The 19,112-nt window shown below is 35.5% G+C and overlaps 1 protein-coding gene across 1 annotated transcript; it reads left to right on the forward strand.

The window, feature by feature from the left end:
* The first annotated feature begins 221 nt into the window (after positions 1 to 221).
* LOC100930177 (vomeronasal type-2 receptor 26-like) lies at positions 222 to 12,980 on the forward strand. The gene is made up of 5 exons (XM_012545833.1): positions 222 to 257; positions 5,430 to 6,257; positions 8,637 to 8,864; positions 9,657 to 9,780; positions 12,088 to 12,980. Exons 1-5 carry the CDS (start codon positions 222 to 224, stop codon positions 12,978 to 12,980), a joined length of 2,109 nt encoding a protein of 702 aa, XP_012401287.1.
* Positions 12,981 to 19,112: the final 6,132 nt, after the last annotated feature.

The raw sequence follows: 19,112 nt of genomic DNA on the forward strand, positions 1-19,112 counted from the left end.
TCATATTTGCTATTGAGGAGATCAACAAAGATGTGCACCTGTTGCCCAATCTCACCCTGGGATACTCTATCTGGGATTCTGGGAACTCTATATTCAAGGCCATTCAGGGGATTGGAAGCCTCATGAAAGGTCAGGGTGATCCAGTTCCCAATTATAGCTGTCGGTCCAGTCCTCCCTTGGCTGCTTTTGTTGGAGAAGCCCATTCTTCTCTTTCTATCCCCATGGCCAGATGGTTAGGACTTTACAAATTTCCTCAGGTGAGTGACCTTGTAATCTTTTCTTATTCTCTGAATTACCTCCTGCTTCCATATTATTAAAGAGTCTTCTTTAATCGCAAAATTAGAAGTCACACACCCTCAGTCACATATGACTTTACTTACAAAGCAGATTTTGTAAGTTTGGATTAGAATCTTTGTTTTGTGGGTTGCCATAGACAAACAATTTATTATCAAGTGGCCAGTTCCCTGAAGAGGAGCCCTCATAGCTTGGTTGTCATTTGTATCATTGGAGGGGATATCTGATCAATTAGATCACACAACTTTGGCATTGTTGAGAAATCAGAGCTTACTAATTCCAATAATTGGTGATCTATTCCAATAATACAATCTACTTGACAAGAAGTGGTTATTCAGCTCCAGGTAGATAATTCACAGCCTTCTAAGACTATCCACTCTGCTTTTGCATAACTCTAACAGTAAGGAAGCTTTTTCCCTATATATAAGCCAATTCTGTCTCACTGCCAGTTCTACTCATTCCTCTTAATTTGTTTTGTATGCTTAGTATTAATAGAATCAGATTGTAGTTTTCCTTGAAATGAATGATGTCATTTCAATATCTACACATATCTAATTCAGATGACCTATTTTATAGAAACAGGATGAGCATTATACCATCTTTTTTGAATATAGTGAAATACAAAAGTGAAGAAATATAATCATTACTGAAAATTAAGTTTCCAGAATTCTCCCCAAGTTTTAAATAATGTATTCTAATCATAATAATTCACCCTTATTTTGAACTATAAAAATGAGAATATTACAACTAAATAATCATCAGGGAATAGAATATCCTTGAATATAATCTCCATGCAATTAGAAATATGAAACTCAAAAGACACACTTTTTATTAAATATCATTTCAAGGGATTAGTAATAAGGCAAATACTATAAAACCTATAAAATTGTTCTTCATGTTTATTCAATATGAGACTTTAACGGGGCAAGGAAAGTTGTCCCTTGTTTTCTTTTTTTCTTTTTATAAAAGTGGTGATTTTATTTTTTTTAATTAAAAAATTTTTTGTCCCTTGTTTTCAAGATACTTTATTTTTTTGTACCATGTAACACTCCCTTCTGTTCTGACTTATAAGAAATTGAACTTTATTAATTTTCCTCCTATTTCTCTTTTTGATCACTTTTCTGCATGTTTCATGCTGATTGTTCTCTCAGACTCAATTCTTAGCATTCTTCTTTCTAGTTACCCTTATGGGATTGGGTTTTTTATTCAGTATGTATACCTAGCATATATATAAATTTCAAAATCTAGCTTTACAGTATATTTCATGGAACCACATAATTACAGGTATAGAGCTGGAAAAGCCCATACAGGCTATCTAATCCAATTCTCTCTATTTTATAGATTGAAGAACTGAGGCATAGGCAGGAACAATGTTTTGATGAGAGTGCTGGTAAACATCAAAGGCAGAATTTGATCCTAAGTCCTCTCTTTCCAGAGCCATATGTACATCTAATTGTAAGTTAGGCATCAGCCCTTGAGTATACCATCTTATCAAATTCTACTTCAAAAACTCAACTCATCATCTCAATTTCACCAAACTTTTTAAAAAAACCTAGATAGTCATATGTTTTAATTTTATCACCTTTATCATAGTCTCTTAGCCTGAAAATCTTTCACTATTCCTCTCTCCTTTCAAATTCAATGAGTTAAGAAGTCCTGACAGTTCAACTCTTCCTTTGTAATGTTTCATGCATCTGTCAGTTCCTTTTCTTTCTTAAGGCCACCATCCTAATTCAGGCGCTCATCATCTGCTAACAGTGATTGAAATAACTAACACTAGAAGGCACATATATAACTATTACCTTTCTTTCGGGAAAATGCAGCACTTGAGCTTAAATATCGAGTAAATATTGTCAGAATATATAATGAAGAAAATTCCATCTAGAAAGCAGTCAAATACTTGTAAAATTATATTTCTTTAATTTTCTTCAGGAAAAAATACACAGCTTTCATTTTATCTTGGAAAGAGATATTCTTAAGCTTTCTTTAGATCGAGGATGCTTTTGGGAATCTGTGGACTCCATATATGAATAATGTTTTTAAGTGAATAAAATAAAACATTTAGATTTACAAAGGGAACATATTATGTTAATTTTTAATTAAGAAAAGGGCCAAAGTAAGTTCATAGACTTCAAGTTAAGAACTTGTGTTTTAGAGTGCCTAGAATTCAGAGTGGTCCTTTATAACAGAACTCACACTTTCATTTTTTGAGGATAGTTACCATCTTAGGCACTTTTTTGATATCATGAGGGATTGTTAAATGGACCTGTAGAAGTTTTGCAACTACAGACATAAATAATGTTATAGAATTCTAACATGTTAAATTTTAATCTTATATATTTATTAAGTGAAATGTATGTATTCTGCCTTTTTACAATTGTAAATGAAGTAAAATGATGAATGGAGGTGTGTTAAACAATGTTTAGGCTTATTACTGAGTCCTTTCAAAAATATAGGTACAGTTGTTATAAGATTTTATTTTTTTTGCTGAGGCAATTGAAGTTAAGTGATTTGCCCAGGGTCACACAACCAAGAAGTATTAAGTATCTGAGGCCAATTTGAACTCAGGTCCTCCTGACTTCAGGGCCAGCATTCTATCCACTGTGCCACCTAGCTGCCCCTGCTAGGAGATTTAATACCATGGTTTGATGTGGTAGGATTCATTTAATTCTTTCCCACAAAGAGCAACAATGATCTAAATTTATTTGTAACCAATACACATTTATTAAGTATCTATTATGTGTCAGCTACTGTGTGTTTTCAAAGAAGACTCTGTTCTCAAGGGATTCGCACTTTATTGTGTGGACAATTATGCACAAACAAGATCAATATAGAAATTAAATGTTGTTTCAGAGAGAAGCCACTAAGATCAAGGAGAAACTTTCATAAATAGTCACCAGAAATGAACAGACCAATTTTGTGATTTGTTAAGTCAAACCTATTTGAGAAATACCTTCAGATCTAGAGCAGCAGGAATACAGCAATAGCTATTTATTTGATTTCTCTCATTTTGGCTTGTCAATTTTATGGAGCTGTAATAAAGAGAAAATCTTTCTGCCACAATTCCTATGAGACAGCATAGAGCAGTGGAAAGTGTGCCCTGATTTTGGAATCAGAAGACTTGGGTCTGAATCCTATCTTTTCTACTCTCTACATGTGTAACCTTGGACAACTTTTATTTCTTTTTTTTTTTATTGGTTTTGGACTATCTTTTGGCTGCTGAAGGAGGTGTATGTGTGATTGTTATTTACATATCCTCCATCTAGGACTCATGGAAATGTTGTATAATACCTTGTTGATTCATGTTGTTTGTTACATCACTACTAGCCTGTGTTATATTACTATGTGCTTGTGTAATATATCTCCATGCTGATGGATTTGTGTATTCCTGTTTCAACTAAAACAAAAGAGAGTGGGAGATGTAGAGGGCTGCAGACAGTGGGGGAATTCTGGGTAAGGTATAAGACCCTTCAGCCCAGAGGGAACCTGACAACTTTTATTTCTAAGGCTCAGATAGTCACCTATAAAATGAAGAAGATTCATTACATGGCTTCTGTGATCTCATCCAGCTCCAAATCAATAATCCTATGACTTTTTCCACAAGAGGGAAAGATAAATTCTTCTGACATCAAAAGGATTCACAAAGGATTTCTTTTCATGGTTTTAAGATAGTACAGTCTCTGAAATGTAGATCAGGGAAGTGAACCCATAGGGTAAAGGGAAGAGAAAGGAGAAGGGAGCCTATTAAGGTAAGATTGTAGTGAGGTGAACATGTAAAGTGTTACAGAGCACTTCCATCAAAGATTGTATAACCAAAGGATATAAGGAAGACAGACCCTGGAATGACTACTGGAATATCACTTTGGCATATTCTGAATGGAAGTCACATGTTATGAATAGGACTCATGATTTGTAAGGAGAGAATAAGATATATTGTTGGTGAGGCTGGGGATTGTGAATGCATAGCCATGGCCCACCAGTGAGAGTCCTTGAATATATCCTTCCTAGTATGGTTTCTCTGCTGTAAGTATGATGAAATAAACATCAACTTATTATTTCTGTGACTCCTTAGATCAAAACTTCTTTCCTTTGCTACCATTCATTCCCCTATCCATGTTATCTTTCTTTAATAGAAGGCAAACTCTTTTTTTTTAATAGTATTTTTTTTAAAATAAATGCAATGCTAGTTTTCAACATTCACCTTTGAAAAACCTTATTCTCCAAATTTTTATTCCCCTTTCCTCCCAGCCCTCTCCCTAAGACAACAAGCAACCCAATATAAGTTAAATATGTGCAGTCCTTCTAAATATATTTCCATATTCATCATGCTATACAAGAAAAATCAGATCAAAAGTGAAAAAAAGAGAAATAAAAAAATCCAAGCAAACAAACAACAACAAAAGGTGAAAATACTACACTTTGATTCACATTCAGTATCCATAGTTTTCTCTGGATGTAGAAGGCACTTTCCGTCACAATTGGACTTTGCCTTGGAATTGCCTTGGATCACCTCTTTGTTGAAAAGAGCCAAATCCATGATAGTTGATTATCACATAATCATCTTGTTATTTTATTCAATGTTCTCTTCACTTAGCATCAGTTCCTGTAAGTATTTCCAGACTTTTTTGAAATCAGCCTGCTCATCATGTCAGAGAAGTCGCAAAATAGTATAACCATTTGGGAAATGAGCAACATTAAGACATTAGCTATATTCTGTTATCCCTAGGGGCCAGACATTGGATGGGGTAAGTGTCACATTCCAGTATTACATAACAGCAGCAGCATTTGTATGGCACTTTTAAGTTAACAAAGTACTTTATAAATATTCTCTCATTTCATTCTCTCAACTGTCCTGGGAAGTAAGCCTTATATCCATTTTATAGATTAGGCAATTGAGACAAAAGGTCTAGACTTGCACAATAAGGTCACATAACTAGTTATCTGAGGCAGAATCTAAGCTCAGTTCTTGATGATTCTATATTCAACTCATTGTGCCACCTAGTAACCTCCTACTGTATAGAATATAAATCCTGAGTATCTTTATGACTATTCACATTAATCTTACAATTAATTATTAATGCCTTTTTCTGAGAATGACAAAGTAGCTCATCTACAGGAATATTTTCTTTTTTTAGGTCAGCTATTCATCCAGTGTAGTCAGTCTCAGTGACAAAACTCAGTTTCCTTCCTTCTTACGGACAATACCCAATGATCAATCCTGGTCTCATAGTGTGGCCTTAGTATTGCAATATTTTGGCTGGACCTGGGTGGGAATTATGGCTCAAGATGATGATTTTGGCAATCAGGCCAGCTACTTCCTGAGTGATGAGTTGAAGAAGGCTGGCATCTGCAGAGAGTTTCTCATGAATATTCCCACCTCAAATTTTCATGAAAAGTTCCAATATGTTGCACGAACAATGGGAACTATCTCAGCCAAAGCCATTGTGGTGATTCTGAACACTTTCAGTTTTTCCCTCATGTTAAAGCAACTCTCAGGAAGGGATGTCACAGGAAAGATATGGATAAGAAGAAACATAGATGAGAGTGATATTGCTCTTTCCTATCCAAACATTTCCCAAACTCTTGCCATTTCTAGACAAAGAGGAAGGATTAAAGGATTTTCTGAATTCGCTGGCCACCTGCAAGTAGATGAGATTCCAGAGAATGATTACATAAAAAGATTTTGGGGAAAAATATTTAACTGTAAGTGGCCTATCCAGGAACTTCCTTGCTTGAGTAACAGGACAGAACCAGAAGGATCCAAATTCTGCACGGGTAAAGAGCATCTACAAGGCCAGACCATCTCTTCATTGACTTTGAATACCCTGAGTGAGAGCTATGGTGCCTATGTTGCTACATACAGCATTGCTCATGCCCTCCAGGATCTGAGCTCCTGTAATATCAGAGAAGGACCTTTTGGGAATGGGACATGTGCTAACATCTGGGATTTCCAGCCTTGGCAGGTGAGAAGCTAAATAAAATTGCAATGATATAGTTATAGATAAAGAATAATGAGTATGATCTTATATGTATCTAATTACTTACATGCTTTCCTTCTCAATTACAACATAAATTTCTTGAGGATAAGGATTAGTTCTGTCTATACTTCTAAGCACATAGTGCTGGGCATATTGTAAGCATTTAAAATATTCTTGTTGACTGATATACAGTAGCAGGTTAAAAAGAATGGACCTAGGAAAGCTGAGAAATCATTACTTTTGTTCTGAAGAATGTACACATTTCTCAGAAGAATTTGGAAGTAGTAGGAGATTCCATAGATCATTCATCATAGCCCCCATCCTCATAAGAATTCCTCTACACATTATTGCTTTCATTTGGGTGTCTTACTCCTCATTGGACATTTCATTTTTGGCAAACATAGAGGAATCCATTTTTATTTTGCGATAATTTTGCTAACGATCTGAAAGATATTCCTTATATTAAACCAAATCCATTTAATCTGCAGTAAACAATTGAAGCTTGGAGTCAACGGTTTTAAGAATCACATGGTGCTTTTATATTAAAGACAGTTTTAGCCAGAGCTATCTCAAACTTTTTATGTGAGAATGAGCTCATAAGCTCAAACTGAAAAATGGCTTTGACAGAGGAGATTCTATTCAATTCAACCAAGATTTATTAGTCTCGAGTCAAAAAGACTCATTTTTCTGAGTTCAAATCCAGTCTCAAACACTTACTAGTTGTGTGATCTTAGGCAAATCACTTTACCCTGTTTGTCTTAGTTTCATTTTCTGTAAAATGAGAAGGAATGGTAAACTACTACAGTAGCTTTGCTGAGAAAATCTCAAATGAAGTCATGAGCTGAACATGACTGAAAATTACTCAACAACATCATACGCAAGTCACTAATGTAAAGTTTGTGAGGATGGGGAATCCAGCATTTCTGAAATAATGAGTTTAACTTAAGTTCATGAACCAGACCTTATGCTGACATGTATAGAAGAGTAGAATTCAGCTGACTTTAAATGCTACCTACAATTAGTCTGAAGAAATGTGTTTTCTTAAATTCCCTGCTTCTCTTGAAGGAGACTGATATCCTTTCAGTTACCTAGGTTTGCAACTTAGGAGATACCCATGACTTGTAACTCTCCTTCATTTTTCACCCACCAGATCCAATGATGTATCAAGTCATATCATTTCTATGGCCACACCATCTTTTGCATTTCATTCACTTTTAGTCCATACCCATATAAGTTCTTGCCTAGTCTATTACAATAATCTCTTAATAGATTTCCTTGACTCAAATATCACCCTTCTCAAATTCATCCTCTTCACTCATGCCTAAGTGATGTTCCCAAAGCATGGGCTTGATTATGTTAGCCTTCTACTTGACTCCCTATTACATCTATGATAAAATTTAATTTGGCCTATTTGGTCTTCAAAATCCTTTACAAACTGGTTCTAGTCTACCTTTCCATAGGCTTATCCTATGCTCCTCTCCTTCACAAATTCTTTGATTTAGCCAAACTGGTCTATTTGTTCATTGTTCTTTGTACAGAGCATCCCTTCCCAATTCTGTGCCTGTGACACAGGCTATATCCATGCTCGGAATAAAATCTACCTTCATCTCTGCTTCTTAGAGCCCATTACTATTTTCTAGATTCCACTCAGGCATCATCTCTTAACTAAAGCTTTACGCAGTGTCCAGCTGTAGGTCTCCTCTTGAAATTAATTTGCATACATTTAACATTTTCCTTTATGTGTTTATTGTTACCCTTTATAGAATAGAAGCTCCATAAGAGTAAGTTTACTTTCATTTTTATTTTTTTGTCACTGAAATCACATACTATGCCAGACACAAAGTGAAAGGGACTAGATCTGTGATTTTAATGGTATAGGGAATTTCTAGACGAGCAATCTCTCAGATGATTGCAGATGCACACTTTCTCTCTCACTCATAGTTTTAGAGGGTAATATGATGGGCATCCAAAGTTTAATTGACTTGTCTAAAGTCATAGAGCTAGCATGTGTCAGAGGCAGCATGTGAAGCCGGGACTTTCTGTCTTTGGAGCCAACTCTCCAATCACTATCCCAAGCTGTTCCTCACCTGGTGCAGTATAGTCTCTTAAATGCTACTTGATAAATGGATGCACCTAATTCTCCAAGTTGTGTGACCTAAGTAAATTATTTTTCTTCTATGGATTTTCAGCAGTGAAAACCAACAGAGAACTTACATAGTTTTAATTATCAAACTTAGTTCAAAGAAAAAGAGCAAGGTGACCAGAATTTTGCTTAATATTTTAGGGTTAGTGAACCCTGAAATCTAATAATAATCTCCCTTTTCTCTGGAAAGATCAAGTAATTGTTGTTGTTGTTGTTACCAGCTATTGTATTATATCAAGAAGGTTCATTTCTGGGTCTATCATGAAAAAGAGGTTGCTTTTGATGCCAATGGAGATTCCCCTGCTGTGTATGACATTCTAAATGGTCAAGAGACTCTCCAAAAATCAGTTTTCCTTGTGAATATTGGTGTTGTTGATACCATGGGCCTATCAGGAAAAGAACTGACTATCAATGAAAGCGCTATCATTTGGAGAGGAGACCAGTCCCAGGTAATGCACTACATGTGGAAAGAAAGAGTGACTTTGACAGTTGTAAACAATCAACCAGCGAACAAGAATGTATTGAGAACCTTGCCTACTATGTTTTAATCACTGTGTTAAGTGCTGGGGATAAAGATGCAAAGAATAAATCAATCCCTACTTTCCAGGAGTTGACATTCCAGTAGAGGACAGTATGTATATGAAATAAATACAAATATATATATAAACAAAGCAGGAAAGATTTCACACAGAAAGAGGTGATCGAACTTTGTTCTGAGAGAATCATAAGATTCTATGATATGAAGGTGAAAAGAGAGAATATTCCAGACATGAGAATGCCCTATGCAAAGGCATAATAATGGGAGACAATATCATGTGTAAGCTACAGGATATAAAACCTTTCACTCATGAATCTATCCATTAACATTTTCAAAACACAGAAATTAGGAGGTTTCCCCACATAATACACAATACATAAGGGTATCTATAGGATTCGAATTTTTGGAACATTGAGTTAACTTTCAGTTCTGTCTATGAGCTCCTCAGTGGACACATATGTGAAGACCACTGATATTAGGCTCAAGCTTATGTTCGATCCATGGGGCTGTTCTGTGTCTTTTGTCCAATAATATTTCCTTAGATGAATGTGATAACACCCTGAAAAATTAGCTCTGATATCTTTTGTGTACCATCCTTCTGGATCCAGAAATCTCAGAAAAGATTTTCTCTCTAAAGGAACATTGAAGGATACAGTGATCTCTGTGTTCTATTTCTTCCTATATTTTCTCCCTGTGCTCTCAGGCTCCTCATTCTGTCTGCAGTGAGAGCTGCCTTCCTGGATCCAGTCAAATTCCACGACAAGGGTGGCCCCATTGCTGCTTTGATTGTAGACCCTGTGAAAAGGGATACATTTCAAAGAATAGAGGTGAGGGATTTGGGGGGATAAATTAGTCTTTCTTCTATCAGCTACTGTCTGATGCATTTTCCTTTGTATGAGGATCCCCCAACAAGATCCATGCATTTCAAAGATATTAAATTGAACATCTCAGTAAGATATTTGCAATAGAACAGTCCCCCACCCTGTGCAACACAAATACTGTCTCACAAATATACACACCAATAGGGTGAAGAGTGAAGTCTTATAAGAATCACACATAAAGGACTCACAGAAGGCAATTCCTCTGAAATATTCTGGTGATGCTATCATACTGTTCTTCACTAGGTGCAGTACCTTGCCTGGGTGCTTTGTTCATTGAATCTGAAGCTCAGTGAACATGATGTCTCTAATTAGCACTTTATTCCATTGGGCTATTCTGGTGTCCACACATTTTTTCTATGTTGCTTTCCTAGCCTTGTTGCCTCTACTTGGCTTTGTTCCCTATTGCTGTTTTTTGGGTCAAACAAGCTACCATAATGTAATAATGTCTGCTACAACATAAAGTTTAGAACCCCTATTTGGAGCTGGTTGAGACTTCTTTGGTAACAGCTATGGCATCTACCTAAAAGAATTCAGGCAAAGTACCCCCAAAGGAAGATTTTCTTTTAAACCCCATTTTCTGAGTGAAGATAAAAAAAACTTTCATTTCCAATAACTTATCCATTCATTTTAGGATTATGACATTCTTTAATATTTTTGAGATTATTTTTTACTTAACTACAAAACAATTTGAGCAAGAACAAAACGAAGCCTAATGAGACCAGGTCAATTTTCTTCATAAACCAAGCCTGGATTCCTTTTTTATTCTGTATATTCATCAGTGGTGCAGCATAGTCTCTTAAATGCTACTTGATAAATGGATGCACCTAATTCTCCAAGTCGCATGACCTAAGGAAATTATTTTTCTTCTATGGATTTTCAGCAGTGAAGACCAAATATTTGTCCTGTTTGTTGGCCAGAGAAAAACTCACTGTCCCTAAATTTTGTAAGACCCTTTCCTTACCCCTTAAAAACTTTTAAGGTAGAAGAATGACCAAAGCAAATGTAGAGAGTAGAAACTTCCTTTCCCTTTTCTGGATAGAAGCCTTGTCAGTAAGCCTTCAATATAAGTGTTAAACATTACAGCAAAGTATGCTATATTAGTGTGAGTTGACAAGGAAATATAAAAAGCCCCAGTGACAAATGCATAGTTTGACAACAACTTGTCTAAATTTTATTTGAGTGCTTTAGGGAACTATGAGTCTAGTAGGAGTCAACAGGGTGATTTGATTATCTTCCAAAGATAATATAATTTTGGACCACCTTCAATTAGTCTAAGTAACCATTTATGAAGTGCATGCCTACTATGTGTCAGGCATTGTGCTATACTTTGGGGATACAAAGAAAGGCAAAAACTAGTCACTGTTTTTGAGGAGCTCCCAGTCTAATAAAACAGAATTTTTATAATAAGATGGCAATAGTCCCACTGTACTTCTCTCTGGATCAGACAACTGCTGGAGTCTCAATTCAGTTAAAGAGGCCACAATTCAGGAAGGTAATTGTTAAATGCCTATTAAGTCTTTAATTAATTAATTAAATTTAATTTTAATTAATGTCTATTAAGCAGAGGTTAACCAGAAGGGTGAAGGAACTTAAGTCCAAATCATGTAAGAATCATTTAAATGGACTAAGATTCCTACTTAAGAGAAGACAATGAGTATTTAATAACTGTCTTTTAAAGTATTTTAAATGTTGTTTCATGGAGGATTTGTTATATTTGTTCTCTTTGGGCTCATAGGGCAGTTTTGGGTAGCAAAGTTGTGGCAAAGAGGCAAATTTAAGCTTAATGTTAAGGGAAATACTCCCATACATCCTAAAAAATGGAATGGGAAACTTTTGTAGTAGTAGTGAGTTCTCCATTCTTGGAGGTCTTCAAATCTTATTTATCTGTAACCACTTATTGAATATGTTGCAGTGAGAAATCTCTTTTTTAGATATGAATTGAACTTGGGGGCTACTGAGTTCACTTCCGATGCTAAATCTTATTAATCTGCAGCTATGTGGGACCCCAATTCTTTACTGAGATTCCCAGTAAAGACTTAATAAAGTAAAATAAAAGTTACCTTTAGAGTCACACTCCAGGCAAAGGAGAAGGGAACCTTTTCGTAGAGTAGCAGATGAAATTATCAGAGAGAACTGGGATTGTATGAAGAAAGTTAATGATTTGATAGTGTCACTAGCCCAGCTGAAGCAATTATTCCATGGGAAATGTTGGACTACTACTTATATGAATCACTGAAATGATTCCTTTCTCAGATATGGAGCGATGTGAAAAGTGTCCTGAAGATCAGTCTTCAAATAGTCACAGGAATCACTGTGTCCCCAAGCCTGAGGTCTTCCTGGGCTATGAAGAACCCATAGGCATGGCTACGACATGTGTTGCCCTTTCCTTCTCACTTCTTACCATTTTTATTCTTGGAGTCTTTGTGAGGCACCGAGGCTCTCCTCTAGTCAGAGCCAACAATGCAGTTCTAAGTTATATTCTTCTTATCTCCCTTGCTCTTTGCTTTCTCTCTTCCTTGCTCTTCTTAGGTCATCCAACCAAAGTTACCTGCCTCCTTCGACAAACCACTTTTGGGATTGTATTTACAATGGCAATTTCCTCAATTTTTTCCAAAACCATCACTGTGATTTTTGCCTTCCAGGCTACCAGACCAGGGAGCATAATTAGGAAGTGGATGAGACCCCGAATATACAATTCTGTGGTCATTATATTCTCCTCCATTCAAGTCACTATTTGTGCTATCTGGCTAGGAACATCTCCTCCTTTCCCAGCTGCAGACATACAGTCTCAGCCTGGGAATATCATCATTGAGTGCAACGAGGGCTCTGTTATTGCCTTCTACTGTGTCCTGAGCTACATGGGCTTCCTGGCCCTTGGGAGCTTCCTTGTGGCCTTTCTGGCCAAAAACCTTCCTGACACCTACAATGAAGCCAAATTCATCACCTTCAGCATGCTGGTGTTCTGCAGTGTCTGGATCTCCTTTCTCCCCACTTACCAAAGCACAAAAGGGAAGGCCATGGTGGCCGTGGAAATCTTCTCCATTTTGGCCTCCAGTGCTGGACTACTGGGTTGCATCTTTGTACCCAAGTGTTACATGATTCTCTTTAGACTTAATGGGCACACACACAAATTGTTAAAGAGATAATCATGCGGCATCAAAGAAACGTAGTTGCAGACTCTTCCCTCGGCACCTTATTCTCCTGCTTCATCTAGGATGGATAGGAAGTCAGTCAAATGAAAACATCATAGTATCCACTTAAAAGAAGACACATCTTTTGCCTGAGGTTCTTTGTCAATGAGGGAAGTGGCTTCTTTTTCTACTGATGGAATTCCATACCGTCAACGAAGTAGTAGCACAAGTGCTGCTGCTAGATTTTGACTTACAAATTAAGTTTAGTGTCTGAATTAAAGCTACTGAAATCACTCTCAAGCATGAAATAACTCCAATTAAGTGCTCACAACTTGCTGCAAAAGGATAACAGATGTTTGTGATGTTAAGCACAAATCAACTGGAAGTTATATTACCCAAAGACACTCGATACACAAAGTTACTTTTGTGCATCTTAGGGCCTTTGTAGTTCTATGGCAATACCATAAAGTCATTTTTAAATTTTTATTTAGCTGATTATTATAGAATTTGAATGATTAGGGGGCTTTTCCAAATTTCTGACACCATTAGAGTGCTACTGTTGAAGCTTCTCTATTAAATTTGTGTCCATTCTTTTTAGATTTTGCATGCCAGACTTTGAGGTGACATTATGAGAGAAGGATTTCCCTCAATGGGTTTCTTTACTTTTCATTAAAAACATCACTGTTTTCAAAACCTGATGTTTATATTGAATTCATCTATTTTTCTTTTATAGTTTCTTTTGGATTTTGAAAAGCTAAGAAATTTGCTCCTTTTTGTGAAGACCAAGTTAGCCCCCTGGATACCTTAGAATCAGCCGGAGTCAGCCTAAGCAAAAGTCCTAGGTCTTCATTCTTGGTCTTTAGGGGTAGAAGTGAAGGGAATGGACACAGGAATCTCCACACTTTCTTTCTCTTCCTCTACCGCCCAAAATTGACTCTGGTTTGTCTTACTCCACCCTCTAATCCCTCCTACAATTCTCTGTATACACCAACAAATCGAGCCAGCACAAAATAGTGGGAAGGGCCATTTTCCAAGCATATGCTAATAGAGTATTGTCCAATCGGTAATTAGCCTTAAGTGCTCCATTGTCCAAGTGCATCTACTCAGAGTTTCAGCCCTTTACACTTTCCATAATTGCAGCAATATATATGCTGCTATTGTGCATATTTTTCATTTGAATTTATTGTGACATTATAAATTGTGGCTCTATTTCTGCTTTTTATTATGATGCTAGTGAAATTTCTTAACAGTTTTTGCTAAACTAGAAAATGCTTTGCATCTAATTTATGATTTTAGATTTATTAAATGTTAGAACCACTTATTTCTTCTTCTGATTTTGAAATTCAATATCAGAGAGCTTTACAATAATTGATTTTTAAATGGAATTTGAAATCTGACAAAGTCCCCCCATCATTATTATTATTAATTTATTTTTGTTGCCAATTTTCATACTTTATCTTGCTATTTTGTTCATTATTTTTCTCATAATTTGCTGACACTCTAAATCTATAAAGTATCCCACCGACATTTTAACTAGTATTGCATTAACTGTGAAGTATGTGGTTTTACATAAATATTCTTTTATTATTAAGGCAGGACGCTGGAATGATTCACAGAGTAATAGATTTGGAGTCAGGAAGATCTGAATTTAAATCCTATCTCAAACACTAACTAGCTGTGTGTTCCTGGGCAAGTTATTTCACTTATGTCTCCCCCTATTTCCTCATATGTAAAAAGGGAATAATAGCATATTTCCAGAATTGCTGTGAGGATCAAATAAAAAAAAAAAAAAGCAGCAAAACACTTTTGAAGCCTTAAAATGATAGGTAATACTAGCTATTACATTATTAAAGGTACTTTTAAATATGATGAAACTGATACACAGAGGTAAAAGCCATAACATTTCAGACTGGCCTTCTATATCTATCTATAGATTATAGCCTAGATCTAATCTATAACCACTAACAATTCATGATATAATATAGCCATCTAGATCCCATCCAGCCTTTGTTTGAAGACCTCAGATAATGGAAATTGAATTATCCCCTGAGGAAATTCATCTCACTTTTAGATAGCTCTCTTTCAGGAAGTTAGACCTGATGCAAAAAAAAAAAAAACAAAACAAAACAAAACAAAAAAAAACTTTGAACTGGATAATTCAGATCTCCTTTAAACTTCTATTTTTGGGGATATTGCAGGTCTGAGGGAAGGAGTTGAGAAATAATAGCAACAAAATAATAATAAGGAAAAGGACCTTGCAATTGCAAAGGCAGAAATCCTGAAAGAAATTTGTACTCACAAAGTCAAAACTCTACCTAAAAAGAAAAATTTGAATTAAACCATAGAAAGAATACAATTCAGTTACTCTTAAAAACATATTGTTTCATAACATAATTTTAATAGTTTAACTGGACTGAGAGGAGTTAAAGAGATTTTTGTTTCCATAAAAAAAAAAAACTCAAATGACATTCAGTACTTATGACCATAAAATGTAAATGATAAAAATTTTCCCATTAAAGTTAAAAGCTATAGAACAGATAAAGAGATTAAAAACTATCCATGTGTTGACTACAAAAAATCCATTTAATACAAAATAGTATGTACATAGCCTCATTAAAATTTTATCTAAGCTATATTATGCAACTGAAAATTCAAAAAAAGAAGTAATACTAATAATATCTGAGACAATGGAATAGAAAACAAAAAAAATTGAAAGAAAAAGCATTATATGAAAATGGAAATTGAAATAATCAAATGAAACAAATTTTCAAATATTCTGTTTTTGATGTTTGATTTCTTTAAATTAATAATTGTTTAATAAATTACCTTTTTAAAAGTTTCTGTTCTTTTTATAAATTTTGTGAATGGTATTGCAATTTATTTTAAATTTAATGTATGATGTCATATTTCGTCAGTGAAGAAAACTTCCTATGTTTAACATCCTTCCTAGGATGGAAATGGGGAACTCATTTGAAATTTACACTCATAGCACTTCATAGTGCCAAGAGGTTGATTTAATTTAATCAATTCAGCAAGAATTTGTCAATCCCTTATTATAGTCCCAGAACTTTTCTAGACATTGGGGGGAAAAGATGGTGAAAAAACCAATCCCTGTCCTCAAGCTTTTCTTCAGAGGAAAAAAAGTGCAGTTTTGTGAGTGAGCACCAACAACCTGGGCATATCAGAAAAAGGCTCCTATGGAAGGCGATGCTTAAATTAAGCCCTAAAGGAACCTGGAGCCAACAGAGAATAAAGGAGAACAGTCAAGATGGGGGTGAGGGGTGGGGGAAACAGTCTTGGAAACATATGGAAGCAGAAGATGGAATATCATGTACAAGGAATATCATGTGTGCAAATGATTGCTAGGAAAATTAATTTTCCCAGAGTTCAAATCTGGCCTCAGACACTTACTGCTGTGTGACCCTGAACAAATCATTTAATCCTATTTGCCTCAGTTTTCTCAACTGTAAAATGGAGATAATAATAGCACCTACTTTGTTGACTTAGTTTGAAAATTAAATGAGATATCTACAAAAAGATAGAACAGTGCCTGATATATTGTAGTATTTTATAAATGCTTATTCCCTTTCATTTATCAGTGGAATTTACTGAATTTTCTTTATTGTTTTGAGATTTTATTCTTTAGAGATCTTTCTTAGTCTGATTTTTCTTACAGAATTTTATGTCACAGATTCTGATCTGTCCAGTTTCTAAAGTCTTTGTAATCTACCATTCCCAAATCTAAGGTCAGTAGGTTATGTATTTCCCAGCATTTATTTCCTTATCCATCAAAAATCTTCAAATAAAATAGGCCTTTCCTTTCAGGATTATCATTATATCCACTACAGCAAATAGTTCTTCATGGGTTAAAATCACATCCAGAAGGAAATCATAAATTTAGAACTGCAAGGGACTTCACAAGTCATCTAGAACAACAATTACATTTCTACAGACATTTAATAGACATAGGACTTTTCCTTTAGGAGGATAAAATTAGCATTTTGGAAGATATTGATAGACAATATTAACCTAACTGCTTTCAGCATAGAGAAAGTATAGAGAAGAAAGCTGCTAGTCAGCTCGCTGGGTAATTGTGCAAGATTGTAATTTGTTTCCTGAACTCTATTTCTCTCTTCTCTTATTTACAAGTGGTTTATATTATTCCTAGGTGACAATACACTTCTTTTTCTGCCCCCTACTAATCTCTGCCAAGTTCTCTCCCATCATGCTTCTCAACAATATTACTGGTTTGCTTTGTAATTCTTTGTATTTAATTTTTATGAATGTAACTTCTGTCCTAAAGTCCAGTAGTATGTGACTCTCTCCTTCTAGGTAAAGGTGAGGGCTTCATCCTGTGTAAGCGGCAAGGAAGAATTGATGAGAATATGAGCTTCAGTTTTCAGCCATTCTCCTTTGAGAACTGTTCAAGCTAGAGCTCTTTGAAACCTTCCAAGAAAAAATTCTTTTTTGTTTTCTTTGGAGACTCTCCAAGTAAAAATCTTTACTGAGTGTCAAGTCAGCTTCCAACTTCAAGAGAGAAAAGGAAAAGACAACCCTACTATAAGTTCTTTATAGTAGAAAAAGGAAATTAGGCAGAAAGAGGGTTAAGCCTACTTTTGGGGGTATCCATTTCTTCCCAAGTGATCAAAAGTTAGATGGAATCCGATCATATTTCCTAGACTAATAATATTAAAGGGAGTGGACAGATGTACTTGTAACCTGCTCTCTGAGAAGAGCAAAGTAGTGGCCTCTTGGTCCAATTTGTTTACCTTCCTGGCATAAATAAAAGAAAAGTAGGAGGAGGGGAGGTCAGAAATGTCTATAGTACCCTCCCTTTAGATCACATGAAGACAGTGTTTTCCTTGCCACAAACAGGCTCACTCTTCAATCTTATTGTTACATACATTTAAAAACATTATTATGAGGAAAGGTCTGTGAATTTTACCGTACTATCAGAAAGGTCTATGACATGCAAAAATATTAAGAACTCCTAGTATATTTGGTATAAAAGTTAAGAATCTCTGGTATTTTGCCAGGTAGATAATAGATTGAGGACATTTTCTCCCTTCATTTTCAATTTAAACCCTTTTTGATTATATTTGCAATGCCTTAAGTCAATTTATTATTATGGCTCTTGTTGGGCCATCCATTCCTCAGAAGGAAAACATCATAATTGTATTTAAATTATGATTCCCCCAATCCACATGATATTCTCAAATGGTATGTTCTAGACATTCTATTTTCTTCTCTTGTGGGCTTTTACCTTCTAAATTCTTTGCCTTGAATGGATTGTACTGATAGTACCACCACTTATGCTTCTAATATTTCTATCCAATGTCGCTAATAATTAGATGGCCTCCTCTTTAGCAATACTTTTAAAATTATTTCTATGAATTGAAACTATTTCTAGTCATATGAAAAGATGCTCCAAGTCATTATTAATCAGAGAAATGCAAATTAAGACAACTCTAAGATACCACTACACACCTCTCAGATTGGCTAAGATGACAGGAAAAAATAATGATGATTGTTGAGGGGATGTGGGAAAACTGGGACATTGATGCATTGTTGGTGGAGTTGTGAACGAATCCAACCATTTTGGAGAGTAATTTGGAACTATGCTCAAAAAGTTATCAAACTGTGCATACCCTTTGATTCAGCAGTGTTACTACTGGGCTTATATCCCAAAGAGATTATAAAGAAGGGAAAGGGACCTGTATGTGCACGAATGTTTGTGGCAGCCCTTTTTGTAGTGGCTAGAAACTGGAAACTGAATGGATGTCCATCAGTTGGAGAATGGCTGAATAAATTGTGGTATGAAAATTATGGAATATTACTGTTCTGTAAGAAATGACCAACAGGATGATTTCAGAAAGGCCTGGAGAGACTTACACGAACTGATGCTGAGTGAAATGAGCAGGACCAGGAGATCATTATATACTTCAACAACAATACTAGATGATGACCAGTTCTGATGGATCAGGCCATCCTCAGCAACGAGATCAACCAAATCATTTCTAATGGAGCAGTAATGAACTGAACTAGCTATGCCCAGAAAAAGAACTCTGGGAGATGACTAAAAACCATTACATTGAATTCCCAATCCCTATATTTATGCTCACCTGCATTTTTGATTTCCTTCACAAG

This window comes from Sarcophilus harrisii, chromosome 3 (genome assembly GCF_902635505.1).
Source record: "Sarcophilus harrisii chromosome 3, mSarHar1.11, whole genome shotgun sequence".
NCBI classification, from domain to species: domain Eukaryota; kingdom Metazoa; phylum Chordata; class Mammalia; order Dasyuromorphia; family Dasyuridae; genus Sarcophilus; species Sarcophilus harrisii.